This window comes from Lynx rufus, unplaced genomic scaffold (genome assembly GCF_022079265.1).
Source record: "Lynx rufus isolate CCGP_SWC_20201006 ecotype Redwood Valley unplaced genomic scaffold, mLynRuf1.p SCAF_1, whole genome shotgun sequence".
NCBI lineage: Eukaryota > Metazoa > Chordata > Mammalia > Carnivora > Felidae > Lynx > Lynx rufus.
In genome coordinates this window covers 90681528-90693912 of record NW_025814823.1, presented here as the reverse complement: position 1 = coordinate 90693912, position 12385 = coordinate 90681528, and the positions used below count along the sequence as shown (strand labels likewise).

Here is a 12385-nt window from a genome sequence, read left to right as displayed (position 1 = left end):
AGGAAGTAAAGCCCCAAGACTCAAGATGTCCTGCAGTGTGTCTGCAAAAATTATGTGAGAATCCATGCAGGTAGGGACACTGGGCATAGAAGGGCCAGATGTGAGAGACGGAGTCTAAGAAACATAGTAAGAAGCCCTGGGAAGATTAGAAAGAAATGAGGCAGGCAATGGGCGGAGGGCAGAATCACATGCAGAAGGAGGCAGCAGACAGGTGAAACTCAAGGCATTAAAAACAGGTGCATAGAAGGTTCGAGAAAATGGCAGGGAGGATGTGGGGGAGTAGGAGAACATGGGGAGAGAGGATTGGGCTATATGTTTGGGGGTAGGAACTTTTTAATTGTTACAGAACATTTCAAGCGTATGGAAAATCATAGAAAATAGCAAACTCATTAGGGTGTCTCTTAAATTTTACTTTTTGTACCTAAAATAATCATACACATCCTCTTCACCAAGTTTGCTCCAAATCGCAGACCCCTCTCAACAAGTTTTCTCCAAAGTTGGCCTCATATAAAGTAAAATTTGAAAGAATTTAGAACTACAGTGTCTATTGCTAGACATGAGATAGTTCCATGCAAATTCAATTGCCTACCCTATCAGGCCCATCACGCCCCTTCGATAATACATATTATCGAAATAAGGTAGCCAGACACTTGTACTAAAATCCCCATGATTGTGACAGCACAGGTGTCTTAATACCAAAAGCAACATGTGTAGGCAATGTGATTTTCTGAAATGATTAATAGCTCCTTGATTCTGAACAGAGCGGTTTAACTGCATTCTGGGAAGACTCCGAGTACATTTATGGTAGTTATGTTTCTCACCAGTATTCCCAGCTCTCCTCTCCCCAGACAGTAGTACGATCTAACTTTCTAATTCCCTTGAAGTTAGAGATGGTATGTGATTTGCTTTGGTCAATAAAACGTATATGAGAGGGGCACCTGGGTGGCTCAGTCAGTTAGGCATCTGACTTTGGCTCAGGTCATGATCTCATGGTTTGTGAACATGAGCCACACCTCTCTCTCTCTCTCTCTCTCTCCCCCTCTCTCCCTCTCTCCGCCCCTTACTCACTTGCACCCTGTCTCTCAAAAAAAAAAAAAAAAAAAAAAGAGGGAAATGTATATAAGTGAAGTTCATCATGTCAGGTCTGCGGCATTTAGTGTTGATGCAAAACCCTACTCCAGGGGCACCTGGGTGGCTCAGTTGGTTAAGCATCTGACTCTTGATTTGGGCTCAGATCATGCTCCCATGGTTCATGGGTTTGAGGCCCACATCAGCCTTACAGCGTGGAGCCTGCTTGGGATTCTCTCTCTCCCTCTCTCTCTGTCCTGCCCCTGCTTGTGTGCTCACTCTCTCAAAATAAAGAAATAAACTTTAAAAAAAAACAAAAAACAAAACTCTGCTACAAAGCATACAACCTCCGAGGGCCTGGGTTCCCAAGTGGAGCCTGATGAGAAACAAACTTCTGGTACATTAAGCCACTGAGATTTGGGGGTTCTTTGTTATTAAAGCATAACCTAGTCTGGTAAATGCTAAAACTATTTTTCTGAAAGGAGTTTGTGTTTTTATGCAAAATGGAATTAGGTCCAGGCTCTGATCACCTACATGAATGTCCACGTGTATTGCAAAGTCATGAAGGATCTGGGTCCCCTCTTTGGTATTCCAGACTCCCCTGTTCACTCCAGTAAAGACTAGAAGCATCCCCTCCATCACTGTGACAGCTCAAACACCATTCCCACTCTCCCCATAGAAAACAACTGGCCTTCAGGGACCAGACACATCTGGGAGAAAACGGGTTTCTAAAGGGACAAGCCATTGCTTATTGACGTCAGGGCCTATACTCTGAGCTGCCAAAGCTTCCAACTTTTCAAAAGAGCTAAAATCCAGGTTTTTATGCCAAATATTTTTTTTTTAATTTTTTTTAATGTTTATGTATTTTTGAGACAGAGAGAGACACAGCATGAGCAGGGAAGGGGCAGAGAGGGAGACACAGAATGTGAAGCAGGCTCCAGGCTCTGAGCTGTCAGCACAGAGCCCGACGCGGGGCTCAAACTCATGAACTGTCAGATCGTGACCTGAGCCGAAGTCGGTTGCTTAACCGACTGAGCCACCCAGGCGCTCCTATGCCAAATCTTTTAATTTCTAAATATCTGCAACAACTTTGTATTTTTTTTAAATGTTTTTTCATTTTTAAGAGAGCATGAGCTGAAGAGGGGCAGAGAGAGAGGGAGACAGGGGATCAGAAGCAAACTCTGCACTGACAGCAGGGAGAGTGATGCAGGGCTGGAACTCAGGAACAGTGAGACCATGACCTAAGCCAAAGTCGGTCGCTCAATCGACTGTGCCACCCAGGCCCCCAACTTCATTTTTTTTTTTTTTTAATTTAAGATTTAAACGCTCTGGGAACCAAACACAGGGTTCTCCTAGTTTGATAAGGCCCATGTGTGGCACTTTGCAAAGAGTGTCAAATGCTAATGAAATGTTCCTATTTAGTGAAATTCCCTTCTTTTCCAAGTGAAGAAACAGACTGGGAGTGATTTCCTGCGAGGGGGTAATGTGTTGCCCAAGCCACACAGTTGGCTAACACTGGTCATTAACTGATAACGTCTGCCATGTGCTCCCCTCTGCAAAATCTTAACAATCAGGCAGGTTCTCTTATTACCCCCAGTTAACTAATTAATAGAATCTGGACCTTCTGATTCCCAGTCCTGCCAACCCGTCATTTATAGTTTTGGGGCTCTTTAAATAAAAATCCTGATTTCCTGCCTTGTCTGTCCGTTTCCTTACCCGTCCTCCTAGGGTTTGTTCTAAAGAGTGCGGCAGAAAAGTGACGAAGTAGAAAAAATAAATCATGAAATGAAAATTAAAAAGAGGAAATAGTGTCACAAAGAAACCCAAAGCCATGGGGGCTGTGTTCTATGCCAGGCTGGGGGCACCCCAGTTAGGGGAGAAAACACCAGAGTAATTTTTTGGACACAAGTCCTCCCGACTGGTGGGAATAGGGGTGCTTCTATGTTATGATTTGTACTCTCCTGAGCCGTTTTAAGGTTAAAGAAGGGAAAGGGGGGCAGTGAAGAGGAAGAAGAACTTCGCGAACGTAAAAAAAAAAAACCAAAACCGAGGAGGCAGAGTTGGCTGGAGAGTACCCGCCCGCGCATCCGCCCGCGCCGAGTCCTCCGCCCGTCGCGGCCACGTGATTCAGCTAAGATGGCCGACGGGGAAAGTGGCTGCCCGGCGGGGCGGGAACCGGAGCAGGCGCCGGGACCGGAGCCGGGAGAAGAGTTCGAGATTGTGGACCGAAGCCAGCTGCCTAGCCCTAGCGAGCTGCGGAGCGCGGCCAAGCCGCGGGTGGGGCCGGAGGGCTGGTCGGCGCCCATCCTGACCCTGGCGCGGAAGGCCACTGGCAACCTGTCGGCAAGCTGCGGGAGCGCGCTGCGCGCGGCCGCGGGACTGGGAGGCGCGGACGGAGGCGCGGACGGCGCGGCGCGCGCAGGTAGGCTGCGGAGGGGCGCGCCCCGCGCGCGCCCGCGGGACAGGTGGCTGGCCGTGGAGCCGGGCTGGCGAGGGAGTTGAACCTACTTAGCCTGTTAGACGAGTTGTTCACAACCAACCTGTTAGCACGCCCAACTGCTCGTCTGTTTTCTTTATACCGTGCAAGCCAAATCAAAATAGATAACGCGGATTTGGATGGTCTGAGATTGGGCTACTCCCCTAACGAGACTCTTCTAATTGTATTCCCCCAGACAACCTCCTTACTCTCGTTGGTGGACTTCAACAAAATGTACGAGTTTAAGGTAGTCTGTATTTTAAAAGTACTTGAGAACTGAATCCAGTTCTGCTGTCTGCTGTAAACCTCGAAAAGCCTGCCCGGCTCACGCCTCTGGGTGTGACCGCGCATCCCGACTCACTCGGGAGTCAAAGCTCCCAGGAGGAAGTCAGGAGGCGATAGTTCCCTTGTAGCCGAGTCGTCAACTCGCTTTGTGATGGACACAAATCACCCCATTTCCCAGAGTGTGCAGTAGGGATTTTTTGATTCACCCAGTGACCTGTTATAGTCCTTTTCAGCCCTTATTATCTGGAGTAGACTTTGAGCATGTTAGATGAATGAAAATACTAAATGATTATATCATAATATCATTAATATCATTTAAGGGTGTGACTTGGGAAGCCCTATAAAGCCAAGTATTTAGAGCCGTGCTAACCAACAAAGTAACCACTACACACATGTGATGTTTAAATGTTAAATTAAAATTAAAACTTCAGTTCCATCTTCATAGAAAGTGCTGTGGGGCAGTTGACCAAGGACGGTACTGCTAAGAATCCTAATGATGTGCCTTTGAAGTTTCTTGATTCCCTCCTGTCTATCGGTAAATGTGCTGTAGAAGTCATCACTGACACCAACATAGTGAATTGTGAGAATTTCACTAGTTAAGAAAGATTGAGGAGTAAAGTTTAAAAACTGACTTTTTTTGAGATTCTTGCAAGGGAAAGTAGGACTAGAAGGTAATGAGGGAGCCTGTTCAACAATCTAGTTCCCACTAGCTCACTACCTTTGCACACACCTTGGGTTTGTGTTCTTTTAATGTTCATTTTTGAGAGAGAGAGAGACAGCACTCGAGCAGGGCAAGGGCAGAGAGAGAGGGGGACAGAGGATCTGAAGAGGGCTCTGTGTTAGCAGCAGTGTGCCCGATGCGGGGCTCAAACTCACAAACCATGAGATCATGGCATGAGCCGAAGTCCGACACTCAACTGACTAAGCCACCCAGGCGCTCCACACCTGTGACTGTTTGATTGTATACCCAGCCATTGGCGGTTAGTCCCTAAAGTCAAGGCATGAGGTGTTCTGGAGGCATCTGAGATCACATAGCAAGCAAATAATAAAATGTCTGCTGTTCACTGATAAATAAAATGTACCAGTGCCTAAAATAGCATGTAGCACAGAATAATAATAAATACTTGTTGAACAAATGCATATTTGAAAAATACTTGTTTTCAATCCATAGTAGTGTTATCAATAATAGCCAACACTTATATTGTGCTTTGTAGATGCCAGGTCTTAGATCTGTACTTGTGTTCATTCATTTAACTTGCATAAAGACCCTAGGTGATAGCAGGACTGACTTCCTGGTGTGCATTAATGCAGACTTTGATCATTGTGGTCATCCAGCTACTCAGAAGTGCCCCGTACTTTAAATTCTTAACATCTTCATGTGTTTTGTTAAGTGAAGTACGTTGGAACAAGGAAGTATGTAGGGGCCTTGGAGCCGGGCTCGTGTGTGGTCCCCCAGCCTCCCTGGGACAGGTTCTTAGCCACCATAGCCCACTCAGGCTGCTCTGGGGCTTCTTCCTACCCCTCCCTGACCCCACTCCATGACTACTGCTGGTCCAGGGAGGATTGGGGTTGTGCCCTCCGTGTCTCAGGGCAGGACTGAGGGGCCTCTTGCCCACCCAACCAGATACCGACTTCATCTCTGCAGGAAATTGCAATCCCTTAGGACCGCAGGAAGGGGAGATTGACTTCCATACTTCCACCTGTGTAGCTGGCCCCATGTGATTGTCCCCGTTATAAAGAGGGAAACTGAATAAACGAGAAGTAACTTGACCTATTTAACTTCAAAGTGACAGACCAGGACTTGAACCAAGTCTTGAACCATGCTCTTAGTCACAACACTTAAATGCCTCAATGCCTTTATAAGCAAAATGCCATGGTATACGTGGATTTTTTTTTTTAAATAGCCACATTAAAGAAAATATTAAATAAGTAACTGCCACTTAGCTCTGGCACCAGTTGGGAACATGGCTTACCAAGGTCTGCAGCGTGGGGAACTGAGTGGCCAGTCCCGGATGTAATAGAATTTGCAGCCATCAGATAGGACAGGAGTGAGGGTAGGGAAAAGGAAATGGACACTGGGCAGCAGGCTCTGCAGAGACTTCAGAAAAGCAGGTCGGGACAAAACCATGGCCACCACTTCAGCCAGGGCCAGGCAAGGGCCACCTCATTCATCTCTTTTTCTTTCTTTGATGTGTTTCCACAAGCAGTGAGGGCAGAGCTTTTTCAGAGGAACAGCAAAGGAGCAGAAATTGAATGTGAGCAGCACTCCTGCCAGGGAAAAATTTTTTTGATGATCTAGGTTAAAGGCAAATGTGGATTATTGCAGAATGCTTCAAATACTTGTTTTACAGTGTTATCCCATGTGGGGCCTGTTAGCACAGAATGCCATAGTGATCATGTAGTTGTCTTGTTTCAGTTCTTTGTTGTTGTTTTTTTAATGTTTATTTTTGAGAGGCAGTTATTTTTGTGGCCTAGTCGGTTTAGCACCCAACTTCGGCTCAGGTCATGATCTCACTGTCCCCATGAGTTCGAGCCCCATGTTGGGCTCTTTGCTGTCAGCACAGAGCCTGCTTTAGATCTTCTGTCCCCTTCTCTCTCTGCCCCTCCCCTGCTTCTTGCACTCTTTCTCTCTCTCAAAAATAAAATAACATTTAAAAAAATAAATGTTTATTTTTGAGAAAGTGTGAGTCGGGGAGGGGCAGAGAGAAAGTGGGACAGAGAATCCAAAGCAGGTTCCACGCTGACAGCAGTGAGCCTGATGCAGGCCTTGAACCCACGAACTGTGAGATTATGACCCGAACCAAAGTCAGGCTCAACCGACTGAGCCACCCACGTGCCCCCGGTTCTTTGTTGTTTTAAGTAATAAGTGCAGGTGATAAAAAAGAAATCAAACCGTGCAAAAGATCATTCAGTGTAGATAGAGTATGTCCTCCTGCACAGGAACTGTCCCCAGTCCTGTCGTATCTTTCAGTGAGTGGTCATGCATGCTTTCATCTCCCCACGCAGTTTTCTCACAAACCACAGGACACACGCCAGGTTCTTCATCTTGCTTGTTCAAGTAATGCCTTCTCCTAATGGACGGGTGACAAAGTATGCATGTTCCTAAGAGTTAACGTGTCCAGCACAATGGCTTGCATGTGGGTACCCAATAAAGAGGGCGCTCTTTCAAAATCTTATAATTATTTACATACATATTTGCCACCGGGCAGGTGGTACGTATTATGACTTTGTTCTCTTCCATGGGCAATTTTATTTTCCACGTGTCAAAATGGCCCTCCACAACTGGTACCACTCCTTCTAGAATGAAGCACAGTAACTTTTTCTATTCCACATTGCTGAACTCAGGTTAGCCCTTGAGATGCTGAGTGAAAATTCCTGACAGTTGGGAAAGTGTCAAAGTTTTCTTCCTCATCACACTGCATTATAAGATCTTTCAAGACACCAAAGGGCTACCCGGAACTCAAATTTATAAAGCATCTACTCACTTCTCTATAACTTAGAGGCCAACAACAAAAAACCCCAAACAGCCCACTCCCCGTTCTGAGTCCTTACTCTCTACACCAAAAGTTACAACAAGGTGCCAGCCATTTGAGCCATTTGTGTCTGGAAGTTGCTTTTTTTTTTTCATGCCGCATAGCATAAAGGTATTAAAACACACAAAAAGATTTTTTAGTCAATTTGCAGGCTTTACATAAAAATCCAGATCTCCAGGGGTGCCTGGGTGGCTCAGTCAGTTGAACCTCCGACTTCGGCTCAGGTCGTGATCTCACAGCTTGTGAGTTTGAGCCCCGTGTCGGGCTCTGTGCTGACAGCTCAGAGCCTGGAGCCTGCTTCGGATTCTGTGTCTCCCTCTCTCTCTGCCCCTAACCCACTCGCATTCTGTCTCTGTCTCTCTCAAAAATAAATAAACATTTTAAAAAATTTAAAAATTAAAAAAAAAACAAACATCTCCAGCTGCCTCTGGAGGTTGGGCCACAGGTTCCCTCCAGTTCATATTCCCAGAGCTGCACTCGTTTCTATTCCAGGCCTGGCCCCTGTGCAGGAGTCAAGCTCGGGATCCCTGAACACACCACTTATTTGGCAATTCAGGAAGTGTAGAACTTTGTGATGTTCCATGTGTTGTGCTGATGTGCTGAACTATTATTAATGCAGCTTAGAGAGATGTGACCAGCTTGGCTAGAGTCACAAAGCTATTAAAATTGAGAGATGGAATGGCTCAAAGGGGCGCCTGGTGGCTCAGGTTCGCACGGTTCGTGAGTTTGAGCCCCACATTGGGCTCGTTGCTGTCAGCGCAGTGCCTGCTTCAGATCCTCTGCCCCCCTCTCTCTCTGCCCCTTCCCCATTCGTGCTCTCTATAAAAAATAAACATTTTAAAAAGAAAAGATCCACTTCACATTTTGCCTAGCTCTCTGACTTGAGCACGAATGGAAACAGGTGAATAATGAAGAGAACAATGGATGGGACCCAGCCATGTACCCAGGAACGGTGACAGGGTTCCAGCTCATATCACCTAAAACACTAGTCTTCACATGTTTTTCTCACATGACCGCCCCCCCAAAAAAATCTTCAGCTTTTGGGGCGCCTGGGTGGCGCAGTCGGTTAAGCGTCCGACTTCAGCCAGGTCACGATCTCGCGGTCCGTGAGTTCGAGCCCCGCGTCGGGCTCTGGGCTGATGGCTCAGAGCCTGGAGCCTGTTTCCCATTCTGTGTCTCCCTCTCTCTCTGGCCCTCCCCCGTTCATGCTCTGTCTCTCTCTCTGTCCCAAAAATAAATAAACGTTGAAAAAAAAAATCTTCAGCTTTTAAAGCTAACATATAAAATTCTTCATCATAATTTTAAAGTTTGTAATATGTTTTCTGGCTTATTGTTAAGTACTGGCTTTTTAAAATAAAAGTGTTACATCATTCTTTAAGTGGTATGTAAATATCTAAATGATTTGATAAGCACTACTGTCCATCTTAAAAATAACTAAGTTATTTGAAAACTTTACATTTTTTTAAAGTTTTTTATTTTTAAGTAATCTCTACACCCAACATGGGGCTTGAACTCACAACCCTGAGATCAAGAGTTGCATTGCTCTTGTGCCTGGGTGGCTCAGTGGGTTAAGCGGCGACTCTTGATCTTGGCTCAGGTAATGATCTCATGGTTTTGTGGGTTCAAGCCCCTCATTGGACTCTGTGCACTGGCCTTGGTACCTGCTTCGGATTCTCCCTCTCTCCTCTCTCAGCCCTTCCCCTGCTCTCATTCTGTCTCTCTCAAAATTAATTAAAAAAAGAAAAGAGTTGCATGCTCTAGTGACTGAGCCAGCCAGGCACCCCTGAAAACTGTACATTGTCCCTTTATTCCTTGAACTTGAATTTCCATTTCACTTCCATGTTTGTTTTTTTTTAACGTCTATTTATTTTTGAGAGAGAGAGAGAGAGAGACAGAGCACAAACAGGGGAGGGGCAGAGAGAGAAAGAGAGACACACACACAGAATCTGAAGCAGGATCCAGGCTCTGAGCTGTCAGCACAGAGCCCAACATGGGGCTCAAACCCACAAGCCATGAGATCATGACCTGAACTGGAAGTCAGATGCTTGACAGACTGAGCCACCCAGGTGTCCCATCCATATATATATTTTTTTTAATGTTTTTTTATTTAATATTTATTTATTTATCTATCTATCTAGAGAGAATGTGTGAACAGGGGAGGGGCAGAGAGAGAGAGAGAGAGAGAGGGAGAGAGAGAATCTGCACTGACAGAGCCCCATCTGTGGGGCTCAATCTCAGATGAGATCATGACATGAGCCAAAATCAAGAGTTGGGCACTAAACCACCTGAGCCACCCAGGTGCCCCATCCACTTCCATATGTTTTTAAAAATGTTATTGTTCATTCTATCATACATTTCAGAAACAAATGTAAATGAATTAAAATTCAGTAAACTTTTCTTGTGACTAAAGCTCTAAGTGTGTAAAATATTTTTCTTCTGGAATGAATTACCATTAAAATAATTAGAAATGCTAAGTTGACAAAAGGATATAATTTCTTGTTATTCTCTAAATGAGCTGGTTTGGTTTTTTGCATTAGCATGTATCTGTAGATGAAAATATGTGATTTACTGATAAAATATGATAGGATTCAGCATCAGTTTTATTCCTGTGTTTTGGTCTTTTATAGATGTGATCCCTGAGAAGCCTGGTTCATATAAAAAGAAATAGAAATGAATAATCTTGTCATAGTAATGTTGTCAAGTTTTTTAATTCCTTCCAAGTTATGTGCCCCAAATCACACTGATCTATTGTCAAAAATTATTTTTTTGTTACTTTTTGTTCAAAGCAAAGGAAAATCACCTGAATTGCAAAGGACGCAACTCAGCCATATTAAAGAAGTTTCTCAAAAAGTTCCTTACTATGATAATCCATAATTATTAGACTTTTTGGAAGTGGCCTGTTTTAGGACCATAGCACCTAGTTAACATTCGAACAATTATTTATAATATTTCTTAAGATACTTACGCTGAAAAGCATTTGAAACTGTGGTAGGTTTTCTATAAAGTGTAAGAAACTACTGAAGTACTTGAATTTGTCCATACAGATTTAAAACACTAGCAGTAATAAAATGCTATAAACTGTATATCTAACATTAATTTGGATTGAGCAACCATCACTTTTATTAACATTTCTCACATATTTATTTTAATGGATCTATTAAAAGTAGCACTTGGTACAGTACAAAATAAGTATACATTTGCTTATCTTTTAAACTATTTGTTGCCCTTTTTTGGCTGATGTGCTTATTATTAAATATGGTCACTGGAAGCCAAGAGAATATGGGTCAAAAGACTAGTTCCTTGGGTATTTCCAGACGTTTTTGGTTAAAGCTTGTTTTGCTCTCTTGGATCTCCCCAGATCTTTGGTTTTTACTTTAATTTATTAAATGTATTTTCTGTACTGAGATCTCTTTTTAATTTTTTTATTTAGTAATCTATATCTTAAGCATTTCACAGTGCCTGTGTAAAAATAATAAAACTCTAATAGGATGATATAGAATAAAGGAGACTGATCAGTTACCAAAAAAAGGTTCCCCCCAAAAAAGTTTTTACCAAGGGGTGCCTGGGTGGCTTAGTTAAGCATCCCACTTCAGCTTAGGTCATGATCTCATGGTTTGTGAGTCTGAGCCCCACATCAGGCTCAAACTGTCAGTGCAGACCCTGCTTCCTAGACCTCGGTCTCCTTCTCTCTCTGCCCATCCCCATCTCACTCTCTCTCAAAAATAAGTAAACTTTTTTTTTTTTTTAAAGGCTTGCGGTGCCTGGGTCGGTTAAGCAGCTGACTCTTGGGTTCGGCTCAGGTCATAATCTCATGGTTTAGTGAGTTTGAGCCTGACAGTCGCTCGGCACCGACAGTGTAGAGCCTGCTTGGGATTCTCAGTCTTCCCTCTGTCTCTGACCCTCCCCCACTTGTGCAGTCTCTGCCTCTCTCAAAATAAATAAATTTTAAAAAATAAAAACACATTTTTAAGGCTTTACTAAGACTTATCAAGTGAAAATTATACTTGTAATTCTTTCATTTAGTTACATGTTTAGACCACAACACTCAAAACAGTTGGGGACACCAGGTGTTGCTTATTTCATTACAGCTTTGCTAATACAACATTTTTTGACAAAAAGACATAGTTTATGTGTACTTCAAATCCAGTTTCATTGAAAACATGGAGCTACAGTTTTGGCCTATTTAATTTATGGCACATGTCCATCAAGTTAATGGTATATCCTAGGGAGGAGTACTGAGACTGGATGAGAATAATTACATGTATTTGTAGGGGAAAATTTATAACTTTCTAAATTTGGGATACCCATTAGAGAGCTAGAGACCTTCCCTCTCCCCCAAGACTAGGTTTCCTTAACTAAGTACAATAAAGCAATGAGAGATTGGAAGCTCTTCATGTTTTGGGTGATTTGATGAATTATCAAAGAAGGCTTCACCTCCATTTGGTGTGTGGGACTTTGTGGACCCCAGGTCAATGCATAAAAAGGAAGATGTGGGATAGGGAGGGAATCTGTATCCAGGGCACAGAGGTTCAAGAGCACTGGCCTCCGGGGTTTCAAAACACACCAGGTTCGGCCACTCACCACTGACAAAATCCAAAGGCCGAGAGACAATGGGTGGTGAAGCAGAAAGGAATTTATTTCCATGAGGCCAACACCGGGAAGACAGTGGACTAGCCTTTCAAAAGCGATTTACGAAGTGCTGAAAATACAGATTTGTGTAAGGAAAATGTGGGACAAAGGCCGGTGAGTACAGACAGGTGGACAGTAAAGGTCAAGTCTATCCTGGTCTTCGAGTCAGTCACGTGGGGTCTTGCTGGCTCAGGGCAGTCCTTATTGCCTGAGGGGGTGGTTTCTGAACGCAGCCTTCTGCCAGAAGTAACATAAGCTGGAAAGAACTTCAATTAGAAAGTACTAAGATCAGAACGGAGGTATTTGAAGCCCTCTTTCAAATCAGGTTGTCCTGTGGAACTGTCACACTTGAGCTGGAAACGGATTTCCTTCAAGCTCCTGGGATTGCGTAGCC

At 44.0% G+C, this 12385-nt stretch overlaps 1 protein-coding gene across 3 annotated transcripts in view; it reads left to right on the top strand.

Moving 5' to 3' along the window:
- The first annotated feature begins 3177 nt into the window (after positions 1–3177).
- Positions 3178–12385, top strand: part of RUFY1 (RUN and FYVE domain containing 1) — a 59738-nt gene continuing 50530 nt past the window's right edge. For 2 of the 3 annotated variants that reach the window (XM_047082988.1, XM_047082980.1), the window contains exon 1: positions 3181–3490. In XM_047082988.1, the coding sequence (XP_046938944.1) occupies positions 3205–3490 (286 nt within the window). In that variant the 5' untranslated portion in view covers positions 3181–3204. Of the gene's footprint in view, positions 3491–12385 lie in introns of all 3 variants that reach the window. The other variant, XR_006962655.1, reaches the window with a different exon arrangement.